The 22,122-nt window shown below is 48.6% G+C and overlaps 1 protein-coding gene across 4 annotated transcripts; it reads right to left on the reverse strand.

Annotated features, from left to right (window-relative positions):
• Window positions 1-261: 261 nt before the first annotated feature.
• Window positions 262-21,063, reverse strand: stk11ip (serine/threonine kinase 11 interacting protein). Of its 4 annotated transcripts, none has more exons than XR_009912049.1 (26): window positions 20,555-21,060; window positions 20,110-20,312; window positions 19,864-19,938; window positions 19,666-19,761; window positions 19,455-19,562; window positions 19,305-19,376; window positions 19,098-19,227; window positions 18,685-18,788; window positions 18,505-18,594; window positions 18,128-18,169; window positions 17,370-17,534; window positions 17,181-17,262; window positions 16,522-17,049; window positions 16,215-16,429; window positions 15,950-16,060; window positions 15,095-15,326; window positions 13,651-13,802; window positions 13,310-13,553; window positions 11,920-12,032; window positions 11,061-11,158; window positions 10,135-10,316; window positions 5,412-5,496; window positions 4,539-4,621; window positions 3,223-3,449; window positions 2,467-2,687; window positions 262-1,475 (listed from the first exon to the last, which is right to left on the reverse strand). XR_009912049.1 is itself a non-coding variant. In XM_062380252.1 (26 exons), exons 2-26 carry the CDS (start codon window positions 20,619-20,621, stop codon window positions 2,547-2,549), a joined length of 3,645 nt encoding a protein of 1,214 aa, XP_062236236.1. In that variant the 5' UTR covers window positions 20,622-20,693; window positions 20,851-21,060; the 3' UTR covers window positions 1,499-2,546. The 4 variants fall into 4 exon arrangements, 3 of the variants coding, with proteins under 3 accessions (XP_062236236.1, XP_062236238.1, XP_062236235.1); XM_062380252.1 differs by lacking the exon at window positions 262-1,475 and having other exon boundaries at window positions 1,499-2,687; window positions 20,555-20,693; window positions 20,851-21,060; XM_062380254.1 differs by lacking the exon at window positions 262-1,475 and having other exon boundaries at window positions 1,499-2,687; window positions 10,135-10,313; window positions 20,555-21,063.
• Window positions 21,064-22,122: the final 1,059 nt, after the last annotated feature.

Here is a 22,122-nt window from a genome sequence, read left to right on the forward strand (position 1 = left end):
AACGTTCAGAGGAGGAATGAGAGACGTAGAGCCGAGGAGCCAGATGTGCAGCCCCGAGCCAAACGACCACGGTCACATCCTCCTCTGATATGAATTGGTCAGCCACAACATCAACTGGGACCTGAACTCACAACCAGTAGGCGGTAGGACTTTCTTCTGTTGGTCCCTGGTGCTGTTTAACCTCGTGAAACCATATTAAATACAACTGAACATCTACACAGGAATATATCAATAAGAGAAAGTGGTGAATAGAAAACAGAATTACACTTTTGAACTTTATTCTAAATACAAAAATATATCAATAAGGAAACAGAACATGCAGACAAAGTTTGTATCCCTTTCTGTACCATTGAGAGATCAGGCCCTTGGGGGGGGGTTGTTCTGAGTGTTATTCTAGTTTAAACCAGAAAACAACCAATTACATTTGACTTCCTGTTAAAGTAAAGTTCTCCTCCCCTTCCATCGCAGCAGTGAACATGTGGGGTGAAGTCTGGACCAGACGAGTCATTAAAAGCTTTGTCACACTTTTCTTTTACAGATCCTTTAATTCTCCTGGATTTGAGCAACGTGACAGAAACCTCAGCTCCTCCCCTCCGACCTGCTGAAGAGTCGGGCCTTCTGGGGGGGGGGGGGGGGGGGGGGGGGTTCTGCACCTGCACTTGACCCCTGACCTCTCAGAGATCCAGAGTGAAGAGGAGAACCTGAGCCGTGCTCGTCACCACAGGTCTGAGCGGAGGCTCTTTGGGATTTGTCAGGCTTGTGGGTGAGGGGATCCAGGTCTGGGACCCGCCAGGTGCTCCACACATGGACACATCTACACTGTGGAGCTGGTGAGCAGACCTTTCACACACAGCTGAGCTCCGAGGGGGCGGGACCCGCAGCTTGGTGTCAAGTGGCCAGAAAGAGGGAGAATGATCCAATAAACAAACATCTAGGACTCGGAGAATTCTTCTTCCTCCTCCTCCTCCTCCTCCTCCTCCTCCTCGGCTGCTGTTTCAGCTGCAGCCAGCAGGAAACAGTCATGATTAAGTTGACCCAGTAAAGTGGAAATGGCTCGTGAAGACAGCAGGTTTACGAGCCACTTTCGGGTTTTCCTAAGCACCAATGAAGGAATCAAACAATTAGCGAGAGGAAGTGGATTACAGGCCGGTTCAGAAACCAGAGCTAACAGTTCAGAGAAGAGAGAGAATCCTCCAGAACCGGCTCTGAACTGTGACGTGTGATTCTCTGACAAGTTTCCACACGAGACGTTTGTTCAGATCTCTGCTGATGAAACTTCATAGAGCAGGGAGGAGACAAGTGAAGTGTAACCCAAAGGTCGACTCATCGCAGCTCTGTCACAACCTCTTTGTGTCAACACATTTCTGTGGTTTGCATCACGATGGATTCAGGAGCACGTAGGTGTGGACCTGGAGGAGGATCGCTGGCGTCACACGTTTCCACTGAACTTCACACAACTTGGAATTCTCTCAGCTCTGGTGAAGAATGACACGTCACAAATGGACACATGACTTTTTATATTGAGCTACACACATTCATAAAAAAATAAAAAGACACTTTTCTGACGTTTAAAGAACCAAAACCAACAAAGACACGAGGACAGCGGGGGGGGGGGGCAGAGACATGTGGATCCTTGCTCCTGGACAGTGGCTGCACGCTGTTGTGTTTATTCCACTGAACAAACCAAACACAGGGACCATGCAAAGACTGAAAACAAACAAGAATCACATCTGCTCCCAGAGCTTTTTCATTAAAGCAACACTATGCACCTTCGAGAACAGTGGATATTACCCATGATCCTCTGCTTCCTGAAGCACAGGCGCTGTAACCAATCCACCGAGCTCAGTTTCCTGCTGAATATTAGAGATACAATAACTTCTAAGTCTTTTAAAATGATCTCCAGCTTCAATCTTCAACCTGCTGGACCTGATCCGGAGTCAGTTTCCTGCAGCTCAGGTCAGTTCCACACTTCTCATAAAGTTACAGAGAACTGGTTCAGGATCAGTGTCCAAGCTGCTGTGTTAGAATAACAGAGTTTCTTAGTGTTGCTTTAAAAACAGAACCAAGCTTGTCTTCTTTTCATCAAACAGGGACACATCATGAGGCTCCAATGGGGGAGGTGGGTGAGGGGGAGGTGACCCCCCCCGCCATGATGGACCTAAGCCTTTCAGAAGCAGCCCCCCCCCCCCTGCAGCCTTGTGTTGAGCGCGTGATCTCACAACTCACTGCACAAGCAGAGTCTTAATGTGTGTGTGTGTGGGGGGGGGGGGGAGGGGGGGCACAGGGGGCACAGTTGATGCATCACAGAACGAAGAACAGAGCGAGATGCATTCAGGTGCTTTACATTGAGAAACATGGCAGCTGCACAGAAAACTACAAATCAAGGCACACTCCATGAAAAGGTGTCTGCAGGAATAACGATGCCCCCCCCCCCCCCACGTGAGGAGTCACTTCCAAGTTCTTCACCTGAACGTGACGAGAGATCAGAGCGGATGAAGCGTTTCCCAGACACACAAACACACACACACACAGTCAGTTGTGTAGTTTTACGCAGCTTCCTCTTGCAGCGTCGTGAGCAGCTTGACTCCGAACATGGCCTCCCACTGAGCCCTGACCCAGGCCAGCAGACCCTGGACCAGCTCCACGCTCTCGGAGCGCACGCACCACGTCTTCTCCTCTTTCACAGTCTGCAGGAGAAACAGAGGAGATCATCAGTTCATCGCACGAGGCCTCAACCTGACGACAAGCTGCTCTGGCTCGAGCGCGTGTGAAGCTCTGGCTCGTGGCCGCTCCGTGCTCTAACGCCTGCACGCACATGTGGGACCAATCAACGCAGAACCTGGCTGGATGAATCCCCGTCTATTAGAGTTTGGGTTTTGTTCCCGAGCTCACAGCTGAGAGGAAGGCGTGACGGAGCAGAGATGATGGGATGATACAAACATCCTTTAAAGCGAAGCCGCATGGAGCTCAACCCGACCCAGAGAGCAGCTTTCATATGGAAACACTCAGGGCGGCGGCGCTGTTGTTACCTGCTGAAGAAAAGTTTGACTACACACGTTTGATTCCCTTCCAGGAGAACAAACAAAGTGGGTCTTGATCAGTGTTTTATCATGACCTCACTGACCATCTGCAAGCCGCCCGCTTCCTCCCTGAGCTCGTTTCCTCCATCTTTCATCTTCTAGTAAAACAACTCAGAGACGTTCCCGTGATGTGAGCACTGACCTCGTCGTAGAGCTTCAGGTCCATCCTGCGCTGGTCCGACGGCCACATGTGCACCGAGCTCACGCAGCTGATCGGCAGCGTCTCCAACACGGCCACGCCGCCGCTGCTCGGCTCCGTCGGTTCCTCTGCTGCCGGGACGCTGGAGCTCTTCGTCCACTGGTGATCCTCTCGGAGCAGGTACAGGGTTTCCCGGGTCGCCAGGACCGTCAGGGGCGTCCAGACGCCGTCTGACAGGAACAGAGCGTTTCAAAAAGCAGACGTTTGATCAGTTTCAATCAAAGACTGTAAATAAAGATGGAAGCTAAAACATCTCAACTGCTCCCTTCATGTTTCTGATCACACAGGATATCTGATGATTTACAAACAGGCTGGGACTGACTCCTGATTGGCTGAGAGCGTGTATCACCTGGGCTCATTGGAGTCATTGTTCATTTCTGGATAGTTTGAGGATGTGGAAATGATAATGTTCAAACAAAGTTAGCTTTAACTAGAGGAGCAGCTAGGGGGCGTATCCCTTGGCCCGAGGCTAACGCTCTATCTCGGATCCGCTGGTTTATTTAGATCCACTTCGAAATGTACAGAATTCTTCCTTCGGTCTACCCTCCACGAAACGTGACAGAAATCAGCTGAGAGGTGGATTGGGTGTAATCCTACACACTGACTGACAAGCAGATGAAAACAGAAGCTCAGAGGTAATAATCAGGTTCCTGGAGACTTTATCTGATCTCCTCCAAGTAGAAAACAGTCCTGGGTCACTGGTGTCATGCTCCAGTCAGAGAGCACGTCCAGACTTCAGATAAAAAGTCTTCATCCTGCGCGGAGCAGAGTGAGCGGGCAGGTCCGGGCACGCTGGATTCACTGCTCTTGAAATTCCAGGGACGTGCACAGCTGTGTGTAGCCTGCAGCTACCGTGGCCTCATGCAGGAGCACGGCACAAACACCGAGCCATCACAACACAAGGTTCTGCCTCACTTTACTGCACAGGTTGTTAAAATGGATGCTCGACAGGCACCTGGGCTTGAAGCTGCTCCTCACATATCTCATCATCTGCTTTCATCTTCAAGGAAATGAAGTCGTTTTATTAATTCTGCGCCTTTAAGCCTGTTTTCATCTTGGCTTCCTTTCTGCTGAATAACAATGTTTATGATCTTTTTCTACTGAGGTCATCACCTGAAATGAAAACACAGAAAAGCTCAGGCAGGAAGGAGGAGAAGGCCTTATCTCTGCATCTCCTAAAGTTATTCCATGTGACGCTGGACTGATTATCTGTGTTTCTGGAGAAGAAGCAGAATGAAATGTCTCTAAAGCTTCGTCACCTTGCAGCACAAAGGCCAGAATGTAGAAGAACTGCAGCTGCCCGTCCTCCACGTCCTCCTGGATGTCTTCACACACCAGAGGCCTGACACACAAGAGAGGAAATGAAGTGTTGACACAACGTTACGTGGAGACATTAGAACAGAATCCTCTCCTATCATCTGCTAAGTGGCGGCTGTGAAGGTAAGACAGTGGAGAGAGGTGCTGAATCACTTCCACACCGGGGAGTGAGGTTCACAGCCACTGTGAAGCAAAAGGGATAATTGACTTAATAACAGAGGACAGGACGTGGAGTGAGCCGACGCTGGAAGTGAGCTCGCAGGCCGGGTTTCTAACCCACGACACCAGAAGGAGCTTGGTTTTTTACGTTGGGATTGTCGGGCTGTGAGTTCGAGAGCGAGTCGGTTCTAATCTGTTCTCCATGAGAATCAAAGCTGAAGGAAAGAGGATATTTATTTGACTTCTGCAGGTTGGAGAACACGGCTGCTGCAAGGGAGATGTTAGTTTTACTCTTTAGCTCTTTTCTTTTTCTCCGTGACGATCCCCAGCGTCTCTCCAGAGGAAACCGGCGTCTCGTGTTTAAGAGGAAAACACACAAATAAAAGGTGTAAAAGAATCTGCACGTGGTGAAGAGTGAACGCACCACACGATCTGCATGCTCTCAGGACTGTAGTGCAACACGTGTTACACGTGTTTCAAATTAAGATGTGGTTTACCAGCTAATTTACTGAGGCCGTTTTACAAAATGAAGTAAAAAGAAAGGCTCATTGTAATCAAGTAAAGATGTGTCAGAAATGTGGCGTGTTAGAGCTCCAGCAGCCGTTTGACTTCCTGCGCACACACACAACACAACTTCCACACAACGTCAAAGATACCAGAGGTGGTGCTGGGGGCTGAGCCGCGTCGTGGAGATGGACTTCAGCTTGCTGTCCACTTTGTGAGCCATCTCACGCACGAGGCCTGGAGAGACGACAACAGAGACACACACCCGAGTCAGGTGACTTTCAAGAACACAACAGAAGATACAATCAAGATGTGAAAACAACTGGACTTGGTTTGGATCAGTCAGCTGGAGAAATCTGAAAAACGTCATTGATCCAAAGATGGAAATTATGTTTTGTTCCAGCCAAGAAATGAAATACATACAGTTTAAGAAAATGACATGAATAGAACTGGGAGGAGGTGGAGACATGTTGTCCATCTTTTAGGTTTTGGATATAATACAGTTTGGAATCGAGGGGCGGTCAGAGCTCGGAGCTTTGTGGAAACATCTGGGAGGACACATCTGCGTGGAGGCATCTCTCACTGAGGAGCTGAGCACAGATCAGGTCTCTGAAACATTCATGTGCAGCGAGGGCGGCGATGGACTGGATCACATGACCGCTCCAGATGTAACACAAAGGCCCCCCCCCCGTCTGTAAAGAGCCCAGGAAAGACACAGTAGCCTGAAAATGTCCCAGCCTCACATCCACAGGCACAAAGGCTCCATGTGAATCTGCTTCCTCGCTCTCTGGTTGCAGGTGTAAAGTTTCAGCTCCTCACAATCGCTGGGTGAGAAACTGTTGGGCGACACAAAGCGCCGGGGTCACGCCGCCGCTCACGGATTGTGGCGTGTCAGCGAGTGTGACAGCCGCGCAGGGCGGAGAGGAGATCAGCGGCGAACTCTGAATAGACGGACACTTCAAAAGAATTCAGAGAGACATCGAGGAGGAGCGAGGGAGAGAGAACGAGGAGGAGAACAGGAGGATTTGGGTCTAAACTCGATCTGCCTGCTCCTGAAGGAGGTGTAAGAGGCTCATCGATATCACTTTACCACAAACGCTCAGGTTGTCCCAGAAGTTTGTCCGGGTAGGTTTCAAGCTTTTGTCCTGATGCATTAAACCGTGATACTAAACTCCATTAAACACCAGACTGCAAAAACACAGTCTGACCTGGATTTGTATTCACACACACACACACAGACACACACAGACACACACACAGACACACACAGACACACACAGACACACACTCGAAAACATCAGTGAAAGAAACTCTGCTGCTGTCCGTCTGATGGTCTCTCCTCCGACCTCCCATCACGTTAGGATTCATTTTGAAATACTTCACCTTCACGCTCCATGTGAGCCCCACAGGTCACTCAGGTCCTCTGGCTTCTCAGGTTTCACAACTTATTAAGAAATGTCTTTGTCTCACCACTCTGCATTTTACAGTCTTTCTGCCGCAGCTATTTATTATTCATCTCTACCTTTATTTACGTTGAGGACTTAGTGACTTTGCACTGAGACAGAAATCTGCTGAACTGAATAAACAGAAAGACGTGACTCAGTGAGCTCAGAGGCCCTGGGTGTCGACCTGAGGATTAAAGACCCAAACTCAGGGTCCAGAGATTAGTTGAACTGGGTCACGACACGATTACCCACAAAGAACACGAGGAGGAAAAGACCCAACGTGTCCCACCACGTCCAGTTTATCTTACTTTTGTTTTTACCAAGTGAAAAATGTCATCAAGCCTCGAAACACATTTAAATGATTTAATTTGTGTTGGACTTTGAAGTTAATATGTAAAAGAAAATGCATCAGTCTTCAGCCAAGTGACGACTTCTCCAGATTCAAACTGTTGAATGAATCTAGAGTTTTCATTTCAACAGCAACTCTCTGATCTCAGAAACCTGATCAAGCGTCTGCCGCCAGACACAAAGACTCAGTCATGGGTTTCAAACGTGACGGACAAAGACTCGTTAACATGCAAACACACACTGCTGCACATTAAGGAACCCGACTCCTGCAGTCGCTGGTTCAAATGAAACAAATGGGTATTTCTGGTTTTCACGTTGTGTTCATTTCAAGGGTCAGAGAGAGGAGGTCCACACACACTGGAAGGAAGTAGCACCCGTCGGTTAGCGAGTGCAAAGCTTTCTACTGGACTTGTGCTCCTGTTTGCACTGTAACTGTCACCACAAGGTGTTTCCTGGACAGACCTACACACAGCCTGAAACACGGGCCCCGGTTCAGGAAAGAGCTCTTTACCTGTGGGGGCAGATCCGGGATTTGTTTATAGTTTCTTGAAGATTTTTGTACATTTCAGAGAATCCAGATCCAGTGGATTTGATGAGGTTTCATCATCACAAACTCTGGATGCTGCCGAAACAAAAAGAACATTTCTAAGCATGATGGAGGTTGTGTTAAATATAATTAACTTAGCTTAACAATAGCTAAATGAAATAGGTATAACTTTGACACACTGGTCAATGCTCAGACTATTTTAAATCCTGTGTAAACCCCTGCTAGTGGAATTCAGAGCCTGGTTTGGAAGCCTGATAAAAGTTTGACACAAAAAACTTTGGACGGATCATTTTCAGGAAAAAGCCGAAGCTTCCTACGCTGCTGCGGTGAGAACAGGGAGATGACCTTTAATCACAGACGTCTGAAACCATGAGTGTGACGCAGCCGAGCACGGTTGGTGAACTGGTCAATATATCTCCAGTTACTCATGTTTCCAGTCTGGAAAGCTCCTGATGCTTCTCACATGAAATCAAACCACTGAGCCACAGTTCATGAGACGAAGCCTCGGCTGCAGGTGCATTTCACCAGGAACCATCTTCTCCGTCAGCGTCACTGAACACTACGAGCCATAAATCATCATCTGTGACCAGAGCTCCTCCAACACGACGGGGAAGAGTTGAGAGCAAACAACAAAAACTCAGTAAAACAAACTGATGTTTCAATAAAGCTGCGTCAGACTCTGTTAGAGGGAGAGCGCTTCGAGCTCCAGAAGAAAACCTCCCAGCTCATAACCACATCCCCTCTCTGTCTTTGTCATTCCAGTTGTGGTTTCCAACTTTTGTCCGTGTGATGGGAGCCAGCTTGGGCGACAGGCGGGGTTTGTTTTGGTTAAGCTTTACCGTAATCCTTTGGACAAAATATTAAAACAGCTGTTCTGTGGTTAATTTGGAAAAGGCTGAGGGCTGGTTATCTTTATCCTGAAGGATGAGAGGAGAGATAAGCATCAGCGTCTGGCACTTCACGTGCTCCACAGAAAAACATCACGTTTCCATGCTCTCTTCTGACGATGCCCGGTGAAGGTCGCAGCACACCGTGGGTCGTGTTGTTCACTTTGTCTGGTCTGTTTTGGACAAACCCTGTGGTCGAGCTGGGAGAAAATCTGGAATCATTTCCAGCCACGAAAGAATACAACACAGCAAAAGGGCTGAGGAAGAAAGAGGAAGTCTCTCAGAGGACACGGGGGGAGAAGAGAGGGACGGAGATGAAAAGAACCAAGAGAAAGGAATGTGATGGTTCAGTTTTCAATGCGCTTCTCACTTTTTCCATCAGTCAGTGGAGCTCGTGTCTCCAGCAAGGCCCATCGATATCTGTCCTCTGAACAAGATCCACGTCACAATGTTCTCTCTCTTCTCTCTCCCGACCCTCGTTCCATCCTTCCAATAAGTTTTGTGGAAATCTGTTGTTCAGTTGTTTTGCTGTGTTTCCACACAACGTCCTCGTCGGAGGTGAACATGTAACTTGATGCGAGAAGGAAGATTCATGAAAACCCACATTTCTCCTTCAATCATTTGCTTTCAGAAGAGGAGAAGCTTTTAAATATGTTCCTGCTTCTTCCTGGAAGAGAAGACTTCAAATTTACATTTTCACCCCCTGTCGGAAAGTATCGGTCGGAAACTCTCACTTTACGTTCAAACAATGCTCTTATTTTGACAGCGTTTCTTGTCTGTGCTCTTTTGCAAGTCTGGTGTTTGGTCGTTTTTTTATTCTGGGAGATGAATGAGATCAAAAAAAAAAGTAGGAAGATGAAAATAAACTATGTTGAGAAGCTGAGTCGTTCCACAGACGTCCAGAAATCACCTCACGAGTGAAACCTGGCCTGAAGGTTGTGGAAACATGTGCTCAGCCGGATCCTGACCTGTGAGGTGGATCCTATGAAAAGTGATTACAGGAGGATCTTTAACAGATAACACATCTCCACAGAACCGTTGCATTATGTGCATTACACCCGAGCATCAACTCTTTTCCAACTCGAGCCAAGTTCCTGTTTTCTCCACTCGTTTACGCCGGCTGGAAATTGTCAAATTAATTTTCCATATTTTTCCAGACATTCCAGACCCGAGCAGGAGCCCCCCGTCTAATAAAAGCTTTTCCTCCCAGCCTCTGGTCCTCGCTCGCAGACGGGCTGGTCTGGGCAGGATGTGATCCAGCGTGTGTGTGAAACCAACACCGAGGGGGACGGGGCCCGGGTCTGCGTCACATCGCGCACATATGGTATAGTCGTGGTTTGTGAGGGGGCGTGGCCTGGGCTTCTCAGTCTGTGGCTCCTGTGAGGGGAACATGTTGTCCCAGTACCTGCCTCAGGGAGTCAACCGTCCTCCACAACCCTCTCTCTTCATTTAAATGAGTGCACGGCTTATGTTGTGGTATCTTCCCTCAGAAACCGGTGTAACCAGTGAGTGCAGGGAGGGGGGGGGGGGGTCACTGAGTTCCTCTCCTCCACTGCCGTCTCAACGTTAAACCTCTTTTATGTGTTTTCCATACATTAACACAAACCATTTTCCACTTTGCTCCCATTTGGCAGCTTTTCCTTTTTACCTGTCAACAAGCCAAAGAAGCGTTTGCAGCGCAGACTGTCCCGGACCAAGAGGGTGTACGCGGCGCCCCCGTCTCCGAACTCCATGTGGACGGTCTGAGAGCCCAGCCCCACCTCCAGGTAGCCCAGCTCCATGATTGGGTGGCTGTCGCGCTTCTGCAGCCAATCGGAGAGCTGGCCTCTGCTGGGAGGAAAGACGAGAGCCGTTAGAAAAGGGCCCGTCACAATGAGCAGGATTAAAGGGACACTTGGAGGTGTGACTTTAAAATGTGTTTAACATGAGTTCAGCACGACGGCGCTCGTGAGTCACATCGTGGAAGATGAGAAGATAAGAAGAGTTTGGTTTCAGATGTTTCACAGCGTGAGCTCCTGGAGGAAATCAACGTTTTCATTCATGTAACGGAAGAAGAAGAAAAACAACAGAGGAGCTCAAACTGGCAGAAGAAGGAGAAACGAGTCTCGAGTCAACAGCCACTCTGAGGTCAATGTGTTGAAGACGTGAGGCAGGAGCCTGGACAGGTTCTTCAACATTATTATCATCACGGTCATTAGAGCTGCAGAGTGGTGCCCGGTGAGAATAAACACCAGCAGCTTTTAATCACTTTCTCAATATCTCACTGCTTTACACCATGAAATGAGAGAAAGAGAAAAACTCCTTCTGGAATATCTGGTGTTATGATAACTGGTTTCATTAGTGACACTATGATGTCAGCTCTTCTATCGCTGCAGGAGAAGAAACTAGAATGTACCGTACATGTCAAAGTGGTAAACTTTACGACCACAAGCGCCGTGACTTTCCAACCGATCGATATCCACAACGTTTCCCTCCAGAGCTTCACGAGTAAATGTGAGGAATCAAACATCTGACGTTTCACAGCTTTGTTGCAGTGTGACATCAGAAGACAGATAATAAACGTCCTGTACTTACTGCGTCTCTGACGTCATCTCCAGGAAGTAGATTCTGAGGTTGGACACCACCAGCAGAGAAGGAACCTCCCCCGGCTCCCCGAACCTGACGGCTGACATCTGACCGCACACAGAGAAACAGAGATTAACAGCAGGAAAAGAGCATTACTTGATTCTTGGTGCTGTTACAACACGATAAAGAGCCCAACAGAGCCACTAAATCAAGTTGAACTATGTTCTCCAGCTTGTCTGAGGGTCACAGGCTCCGTGCAGGTTTAAAATTCAGACATGTGGAGCGACATCTTGCTTCATTTCCTCTGGAACAAGAGCACATGTGAAACAGCGAGCGGCCTCCGTCACTGGATAAATAAACAAATCTCCTGCTCCCAGCTGAGTCCTCTTCCGCTCTTTGCTCCTCGTCCAGGTGTCCGACGGAGAAGAGCCTCATCCAGGACGCTCTGCACATTGAAGAGGGCTGCGAGCACGTTGAGTGACAGCGGGGCAGAAGCAGAGCGGGGTCCAATGGGCTCCTGGGGGATTTACTGACTGGGCTCGTCTTGGCCGAATGCGATGAAACTGCACAAGTTAATGCTGCGGGTCTTTAAGTTGTCACCACCCATTAGTCTGGACTCTTTTTGGGCATCAGGGAGACACGTTAAAGGGCTTTGACAAACCGCAGTCACACAAGACACAATAACAGTCACGTTAAAGCGCTGTGCTGCTGAATCAGATCATCACTCCATCACTCCCAGTCTGCCAGGACCAGCTCCAGTATAAAATCATCTATAATCTGTTTTCTAAATCAGCGTTTTATTACTTTGAGCCAGACGTTCATCTGGTTCGCTCACGTTGTGCGTTACGTTCGTTTAACTCTCACAAACCTTGAGGAACGAGTGCAGCTCCTCCTCCTCCTCCTCGAAAACCTCCACGTCCAGGAAGAGCTTGAGCCGATGGTCCACGGCTTCGTAGTCCTCACACAGGAAGTCCACCTCATCTGCACACACAGGGAGAAAGGGTCCGAATGAAAACAGCTGCTCTGACACACAAACAAGAATCAACGTCTTCAGCTCTTCACAGAAAAAACAATCTGCACGAGTTCAGGCTGAAACATTAAAAAGGAATAAATCTTGTTTTTTGGCTACTTCCATTTAATATCTTGCACCGAGGCTGAAGCCATAGTTTTCCTGGCTGCAACGTGAAACTTAATGAAACTCTACTGCGGCGCTGGCCAGCCGCCCTCACGCAGGGAGGCGTTTAAGAGCCATCATCCAGCGAGGGGGTCATCAGACGCTGATGAACGGTTACAGCTGATCGAAGATGACAAGGCACGGAGCTGCACACACCAAAACAAACCCAGCAGCTCCAAGGGAGCGCAAACAGAGACCAGATTAAAACAGGCCTTTGAAGCTGCAGACGACGCTTGTTGTGTGTACGTAAAGCACACACAACACAGACACACACACCCACACGTTGATTTGACTTCAGAGACAAAGAGCTTCTTCAGGACTGAGCTCCACATCAGTGGGTTCACTGTGTCTCTAAAAACAGAGGCTGCTCAGGAAGACGGCAGGTCGACCAAATGTTTTCTGATCAGCAAACAACAACTGACGTCTCCAAACCGTCCAGAGCCCGGAGGTTTGAATCTATTGTGATGTAAAGTAAAACATTCTGGAAGCTGGGACCAACAAACTGACAAGTGAAACAGTTAAAGTACCACTGAGGGGCTGGCAGGGGCTGCTTGCTGGAAGAAATCCCAAACAGCAGTAAAACTGTGTAGGAATGATCTTTTATTACTTGATTCAAATCCTACATTTCGTTTGATCACTGTAAAACACACGGACTGTGGTGTGTGGTGTGAACTGTTTACATCAGCTCTGTGGGTCCTAATTGAAGCTGAGCGGAATCTGTCTGTTTCTAGACGAACCACAAGGTAACAGACAGATTGGAGTCATTACTGGAGGCGATGGGAGGGAACGGCTCGGAGAACAGGGAACAGATCTCTCCATCTCTTCCTCTCTGCTCTTGTGATGCTGCAGTTGAGGAGCCAATCCCACATAATCCGTCCTGAAACCACAGACACTGGAGACAAAGTCGAACTCATCCGAAAACCACCGACTGACACTGAGCGCTCGGGAGGAACGGGTCCAGACATGGATCCGTTTCCTCTTCCCTGTGAACTAAACTACATGAACCCTGTGAAACTCCAGAACCTCAGAGGAGGAGCAGTGAACTTTACACTCAGATATCAGAACAAGGATCTCCAGCTCCCACCGTTTGGGGACGATCTCCCTGCAGGTTCGGCCTGGACGCCAGGCGGCGTCTCTCTGACGGCGGTGTAGTGGTAGCTCCCAGCCAGGTCCTCCTTGCTCTGGCAGTCCGTGTTGTAGGACAGGCTGTGGTCCTCGTCCCCGTTGAAGAAGGAGCTCCCCTGGGCGGTGACGTAGGTGGGGTCCTGTGTGGCGGTGCCGCTCTCCAGGGGGGGGCTGCTGCTGATGCTGGCATCCGTGTCGTGGTCCTACAGCGATACAGAGACAACGAGTAAAGAATGAGATTCTGTCTTTAACTAGTTTAGATTTTGATTAGAGCAGAACGGGGAAACAAGGAGACGAGACCTTGGCACTCTGGGTTTTATCGAGATGATCGTCCTCGCTCCGGGGCCATGACGGGCGATCGACGGGCGAACTGCTGTAGGGGGCCGAGGGTTCTGATTGGCCGGCCAGCTGGACCACATGGTCGCTCCCACATTCAGGACAAATACCGTGTCCTGAAACACAAATAAGATACAGATGCAGAGGATGTGATTTATAAAAAGCTAAGATACTAGTTTGAAGCTGTTTTTAGGCGTGAGCTTGGATCTGGACACTTTCTGGAGTTTGTCTCTCACATGTGAAGAACGCAGCAGATTGTCCAGTTCAGACTGGTTCAGAACAGAAAACCATCAACACACCCACTCGCTCGCTGGTCGTTCTCCTGCTCTGATCTCACATTGACTCAATAACCCATTTTACACTTCGTGTTCTCACATCCAGCGTCTCTCGAACCTTTCAGGAGAGAACCCAGACTTCAGCTCAGATCTTTTCTAGTGTGAGGTTCTTTGAATGCATTTCTTTAAAGAAGGAACTCAACCACAGGCTAACGACAACTGATTGATTCTGACAAGTCAATGACCTCAAACACAGAAAGCATGTCTGCTTTCATTCCAAACAGGCTTCATATGAACAGGACTCTTGTTTTGCTTTCTGCAGGGCGTGTATTTCTGTGACCTGCAGGCAAACAGGGTCTGAGTTCAGACACGTGCTAATGAAAAGGTATTTGTTTCCTTAAATTGCAGCAGAGCTCCAGACTAAGCAGACTAACAATGGAGCAGGGCTCCAAAAAAAACATCTGCAGAACAAAGCCTGTGCACGCTCTGTGCGTGTTGGGCCTCGTCTAAATGTGGGTTTGGACGCGCTGCAGGGAGGAGGCTGCTGGAGCTGAAGGGTATTATCTGTCTCCTGCTGATTATAGAGATGGGAACACAGCAGAATGAGCAACTCAGCAATACAAAGACAGGAGATGGCTCCTGGGACAGCGCTGGAGTCCGTCTGAGAGCAGGGCTCTGTTGTGGGAACATCCTCGGCCCCGTGCAGACGACCAATGGGAGCGACCCAGAGCTGAGACGTCAAGTGATCCACAAGATTCTCCCTGAAATGTTTGACCTTCTGCTGAGTCTTATCTGCAGTGTTCAACCACAGACCCACAAGAGCACAGAGAATGTGAAGTGAGGGTTCGAGAGCTTCATTTGTGAAGTTGACCATGACTCATCTGGAATTGTGTGACTCACAGAAGAGTCAAGGCTGTGGTTTGTGTGTGTTTGTGTGTGGGTCTTGGATATGCACAGATGATAGATTCAGATATAAACGTAATCCAAACATCACATTGATTAGTAACTCATAATCTGAGGAGTGATTGTTTAAACTTGAGAATCTCCTCATGGATTCTAGAGGCATAAACATCATAACCATCATAAACATGTATGTTTTTAATAAAGAAAGCATTTTCCACTTGTCCTCTCACCTTTGCCCTCATCATCACCCTCGACCTCAGTCGGCTCCTCCCCGTCCCGTTCGTCCCCGCCCTTCGGTATCCTCCGCCTCGCCCCCCCTCCGGCCTCCTCCTCGCCGCTCTCTCCTCGCAGCGTGAACTCCGACCTGCAGCGAAGGCACTGCATGAGGAGGCGGCGGGGGCGGAGCTCGGAGTCCCGGCGCTGGTTCTCCTCCGCCACATGGCACAGCACGTCAGTCAGAGCCTGGTCAGCACAGAGGAACGTGTTTTACTGAGGCAGCGTCCTTCTTCTCAGAGAAAGACTAGAAACTGTTGGAGCCACACAAGCTCCTCAGAGGTGGAGGAGAAGGTGGGTCGAGAGTTCAAGGTGTCTGCTGAACTCTGGTACTTCGGCTCTGTGTGTGTTTATAAACACAAATCTGAAAAGTACATCTCACATACTGGAACTGGCATCGGCAGTCCGTGCAGTCTGGAACCGATTCGACATGTTGCACAATATCAGGAGAGAGAGAGAGAGAGAGAGAGAGAGAGAGAGGGAGGCTTCGGGCTCGACCAGGTTTCTGTTCTACAGGATTAGAGTCAGACTCCTGTTGCTTGTGCAGCCCTGAACCCGAGGCCCTGTTCAGAGCTGGCATCGAACGCCCGTCTCCAGTGATCTAGACAGCTCCCACCACATCCACAGCTGGTCTGGGATGCACTTTCTCCTGGTGTGAATTAATAACGTGAACTTTTGGCGGACCTCCTACTCATCTTACAACCTCTGACCTCTGCAGTTTCATTATGAGCTGTCAACTTGTGATGGGATGTTGACACCAGGTCTGAACAGGACTTAGTGTGTGTGTGTGTGTTTGTGTGTATTGTGTTAACCTGCAGCGCCTGCTGTGGGTCATCGTCCAGCAGGACGTAGCGTCTCCTCCTCTTCTCCCTGCTGATGTAGGCGAAATGAAGATCCACAGCAGGAAGCTTCTCTTCTGTTTCCTGAGACCACGAGTGAGAGGAGAGGAGAAAACTCATCCATCAAGTCAAAAACTAATCAAAAACCCAACCAAAGCAATAAAGGAAGTTTTTTCTTCCCCTCACTAAGTCCTATTCCTTCACTTCTCCTCTTCCATCCCTTCTTTCCTGCTCTTACCAAACGGGTCCACAGCGCCTCTGTGGTCTCCACCCGAGCCAGGCTGTCCAGCTCCAGACGGCATCTCTCCTGACCGCGCTGCACGTCCACCTCCAGCACCAGGCCTTGCTTTACACACAGAAACACCTCCCTCCTCCTCCTCCCCTCCATCGTCTTGCCACTGTCGTCTTCCTCCTCCGATAAGACGCCCACGAGAAGAGGGTGACACAGGTCCACTAAGGAGAGAAAGAAAACCTTTATGTGTAGAAAGAGTCTTAAAATGTATGAATAATCTGAAACTCTGTCTCATGTGATCCTTGAATCCTACCTCCCAAGTCCTCCTCCTCCTCCTCCTCCTCCTCCTCCTCCTCTTCCTCCTTGGCTCCTCTGCTCTCCGCTCTCTCCGGCCGTTGAGACTCTGGACTCGGCTCAGGAGAGTTCATTTCTCCCTGGTTGGCTGCCTGGATGTCCACCGTGCTGTCCTCCAGGGTGGACTCCGTGTCTCTAGTGCTCTGAGCGGGCCAGTGCAGCGTGGACTCGGTGTCCTCGTCTCCGTCTGCGCCTGACGTCTCCATCAGGGGCTCGGATGGGAAGAGCGGAGACTGCAGGACCTCGGGAACCTTCATTGACGGTGGAGACGGCTGCTGCTTCCCGCTGCTCGTGGACGGACATGGCGTGGAGGTGCTGAAGCCGTTGGTGAGAGTTTGACGGGGAGACTGGTTTGCAGTGACAGTGGGGACAATGGGAGAGGAGGAAGATCCATCCAGATGGTGCTGGTACCTCAGCCAGTCCTCCCCCAGCTGATCTCTGAAGCTGGACATCCGCTCAATCTCCTGCTGGTGGGGAAGAACAATACCTGGTGGAGGAATAGGAACATTTACTATTAAGACACTGATTTAACATCTGAGTCAACTTTAATCATGGTCGCCAACATAATCAGCAGCTAGCAGTTCAAACAAATAGTGGAAAAAAGATTAAAGAACCCACTCTGCGAGGAGGAAAACTGTCGGGGCCCGTAATCTGTATCGCTGGGCTCCGATATGCTGGCCCTCCGCACTTTGACCTTACTCTGTAACACAAAACGGTTTCCACACAAACACACTTAGAGTTTGTCAGGATTTGTGACCTTTATAGAAAGAACACTAAAGTCAACACACTTTGGAGCCGCTCTCTTACCTTGGATTTCTTCCTGCGGATGTGTGACACCCCCACTTCCACCGTCATGCTGTCGCTCAGCTCCCCGGCGCCACTGGACCCTTCTTGGTTGCTTCGTTCTGGAGGCAAAGACACAGGAGGCGTCGTCTGGACCTGGACAATGAGCTGACCTGGTTTGGGCAGAACCTGAAATAAACAAGCCATCAGATTAAATCTGAAATAAACAGCAAAGTCTATAATTTGAGGATGTTTGTATTAAAGAACTGTGAGTGAGACGTAGCTCTTTCTATCTTCAGAGCCCAAATTGCAGAGGTTCAAAAGTATTTGGACAATTGGCAGATGCTTGATTGGCTGAGGTGTGTGGTTTCAAAGTGAGTTCATGCACGACAGAGCTGACACGTGGCTCAGGGTTGACTGAGAGTTAAGGAGTTGATGATTGAGCCATTTTCAGATCTGGTGGTTTCGTATGTGAGAACAAATGTCTGAGTCAGTGTCTCAGGACATTTGCTGGAACTTTTCCTGCAGCCTCATCGTTAAATGTCCCAAAAATGTCAGAATGAGTCCATGTGGTAAAACAACATGTTCCTGTTGTTGTGAACGAGTCTGACCCGGACAATCTCCTGCTGCTGCTTCATATGTGAAACAATAACTCCAGAAAAGGTCCAGAACATCGTGTGTGAAAATAGCTTTAGAACAGAGCTGGATTTGTCTTTACCTATGACGAGTGAGGAAGATAAAAACCAAAGGTCTCTCAGAGGTTTGAGACAGATCAAACCTACCGATAGCTCATATGAAGAAAGTGGAACGCCATCGAGTTTGAGCTGGAAAGAAACAAAAAGAGGGAACATTGGTTTTGCAACGAAAACAAAACACAGCAATAAAAACCATGACATGCCATTTTTCTCCATCAATTACCACCACAAGGGCCTGCTGACGATTTTCAAACACCACAAGTCACGCAGATACACCCTGGAGTTCACACACGTAAACAGGAAGCCCGTGTGTGTGTGTGTGCAGAGACAGGGCATGAGTGCACGGCTGACCACATGGAATTCACCAGCCTCCGTCTCATTTATACGTGTTTGGAGAGCAGGACATTGTGTGAGCTGCTTCAGGCTTCAACGCCGACACATGAGAAGCTGTAACTCTCACTCACTCTCTGATTGGCAGCCTTTGGAGAGAGGTGTCGGACGGTGCAGGTGCGGTGGGTCTTCTGGAAGAACAGCGGGTTTCCTTCCAGATTCAACTACAAGACAACATCATTAGGTTTTACAGGGCGCTGACCTCACATCAGTGCACCCACTAAGGATGAAGGTGAGAGGAGCGACGTCCTTACGGTGTGGAGGCAGTGCAGCAGGGAGAGAGGAGCGAGCTGGGAATGCTCCAGCAGGAGGTTGTAGGCCAGGTCTAAGTGCTGCAGTGAAGACAACTGCTCCACACCTGGGTCATCACAGAAGAAGACACGTGAACGACAGACATACACAAACATATGATGCTTTTCTCCCCCTTCATAATAAACAGGCATGTGTGAGGTTATTTAAAGCTTCAAATAATATCAGAGACAAGCAGAAGGATTTCACAGTCGGAGGCAGCGACCACAATCCTGTTTTTCCAGTTTTCTCTCTCAGTTTCATTGGCTCAAGAGTCTCAGGGCACTGGGAGACGATTGACCAACTGTCGGAGCGGTTTGTCTGCTTCCAAAGAAAAACAACCCAGAGTGAAAACACAGTTTGTGCCAGTGGAACTCACCGTTTATCGTCTCCAGTTCATTGTTCCTGAGGATGAGGGTGAGCAGTTTGGACCTGGCACTCAGGCCAAGCGTTGGCGCCCTCTGCAGGCAGTTGTAGCCCAGGTTCAAGCGCTCCAGTTCACTCAAGGGCTGAAAGAAAGACAGAAGAGCAGAATAAGGTAGCGACACAAGCAAGAAATAAAGTTCAAATATATATTAACACAAACCTTTAGAAATTCAGCACACTCCTGAATCTTGTTATGGCTTAGATCCAGAGATTTCAGGACGTTCAGTAAAGTCTGAGAGACAGAATGGACAGAGGTCAGCCGATGAGGACATCAGCTCATGGGGCAGTAATGATTGAGTTTCTGTCTCACTATTGACTGGTCAAGGCAGACGATGGAGTTGAAGCTGAAGTTGAGGGTGTGCAGCTCCAGCCAGGGCAGTGCAGAGCTCAGATCTCCTCCACATAGAGACAGCAGCTCCTGAAACCAGCAACACACACATTTCATCTTCATAAAACGAGGCCAGCAGTGTGTACAGAAGTAGAAGACATTCGAATGTGAAGCTTAGACTAACTGACAGTACCTCCAGGGAGCTGAGACTCTTAGAGCAGGTGAAGACCTCCAGCTGGGAGTAGACTCCTCTGAGGCCCTCAAGACAGTGAGGAGGGATTCGTTTCAGCTGGTGAAGGAACAGAGACAAAAAGAAACATGAGGTGCATGATCACAGACAGAATGAGACAGAGGAAGTGATGGAAAGGAAAGGGAATAAAAGGGTTCTTACCTCCAAACACTTCAGTGACTTGAAGGGGAAGATTTTCACCACAGACTGAAGGCTCACATCTGGAGGGTTGATGAGCTGCATTTACAAATAAATGAGATCTAAAGATCAATATTTACAACTGCAAAACAAAAAAACTAACTGTGAGAGCATTTTAAGCTATTTGTGGGATCTTGACCCAGAAAACTGGCTCATGAATAAACCAAATCAAGTTCGGAAGATTCCATCGAAGGGTCAGGGGCTCCGCACCTTGAGGGAGACGGTCTTCTGCAGGACGTCGAACAGAAACTGCAGCTGCAGCAGAGACTCGGTGTCCGCCGGGTGGGACGGCAGCGCCAGGAAGCCATGCTGCTGGCTCCGGGACAACAGGTGCTGCTCAAACAACCTGGTGAGGTGCTGCAGGCTCACCGCCGGCAAGGTCAGGGTGCTGCTGCCGTCCAGCACCAGGTCGCCTGAGGGCGGACAACACACCTGGGTTATAGAGGATTCATATCTAATGTTCCTGTTCCTGTAAAAGATGATTATCTAATAAATCATGTCAAGTTCATCAGAACCCATGTGTTGACTTATCAGACCAACATCAATATGAAAAGATAAAGTCATGACACAGAGGAGCATAAATATGACTCGAGGCTTTAATACATATGGAATATTATCCTGTTCTTCACACAGGGATAAAGAGAGGGTAACATACCATCATTCCTCAGGAGAGTGGCCAAGCTGAGAACCAGTGAGGACTGACCAGTGTGAGCCACAGACATCCTGGAGCAGCCTCCCAGTTAGCATGAGCTCATGTCAACACAACAACTGGGATATTAAACCGGAAACAGCAGCTGGGAAACCGTTAAACCATTAAAACCATAAGGCAGAGTGTTATTCCCCAGTAAAGGCTCCACTCAACCCTACACAGCTCACGTTACCTCAGCTAACAAGCTACCAACTCTACTTCCGGGTAGCCGAGCTAAGCTAAGCTAGGCTAAAGGGACGCACCTCTGCGGTGACAGCCACGAACAAGATGGCGAACATCCAGGTCTTCGTCCTACGCGTGGAATCGAAGCGTTTTAAAGTTTGCACGTGAGGAGAAGCCGTGTTTTAGTGGTAGTTTGTTGCTATGACAGCACAGAGCGGTGATGTTGACGTGTTGACATCACGTGACGAGGAGCCCAGCGCCTGGACGGTGGCTCTGAGCGGCCAAAAAGGACGTTCGCTCAAAACATGCGCACGACTGTGACATAAACATGTCACAGCATCTAATTATCTCTTCTTCATTGTTTTATTGTGATTTTGCAGATTCTTTGTTTTAGCTGTAACCATAACAAAATATAAACTACATAATTTACACGTAAAAGTTCGTGTTTTAAAAAGATAAACCCAAATCCTGCTAATTTAGCTGATTTCAATGTGGAACGATGGTACTGCAGGTGGCCACTGGGGGCTGCACTTGAGCAAGGACTCACACACACATACACACACTTCTCTTGCATTGACTTCCATTCATTGTGTAACTAAAACCAAACCCATAACCTGAACGGTGGATGATGGAAGGATTTGAATCTGGGTGCAGGTTTCTGTGGCTTCTCGCTTCATTAAGGAATAAATAACAAACACTTTGAGATTCACAGGAGCAAATAAAGCAAGAACTTTCCTAATTTGCTCATTGCTAGGCAGCAAACAAACACACACACACAAAAACAACACATGCACACACATGAGCATTTTTCCAGTCGGGACTTGTGATGTGAGCGTTTCCATGTAAGGATTCATGAACTGTAATTTAGTAAACATTTCCATCCAGAGAGAAGCTGCTTGTTTCACCAGCTGAAGAGAGTTTCAGGTTCAAAAGTTAGTTTTCAGTTTATTTAGAACCTCCTTCTCAGGCAATATCACAATAAAATAGAATAAAAACCTTTAAAACTACTTTTATAACTGGACACACATGAAGTGCTCAAACTCCTGAGCAGCTTTTCAGCCACAGACTAAACACATGATTCATCTGTTTGCTGTAGGTGTGACCTGCCTGCCTGGTTTGTACAGGGGCAGTAATCTGATGATAAATTACATCTCCGACCCCCCCCCCCCCCCCCCCCCCGCTCAATGGCCCCACTTATCCAATCAGAGGCAGCCTCAACTAAGTTAATCATATGCAAACACTGAACAGTGAACACATTCATCATCAAAGTCTGAGAAGAGCTGTTTTTACACCTTTCTGCTCTAAATGGGTTCTGATTAAGAAAAACATTCACAAAGGGTGTTTGTAATGAC

Source organism: Platichthys flesus, chromosome 22 (genome assembly GCF_949316205.1).
Source record: "Platichthys flesus chromosome 22, fPlaFle2.1, whole genome shotgun sequence".
NCBI classification, from domain to species: domain Eukaryota; kingdom Metazoa; phylum Chordata; class Actinopteri; order Pleuronectiformes; family Pleuronectidae; genus Platichthys; species Platichthys flesus.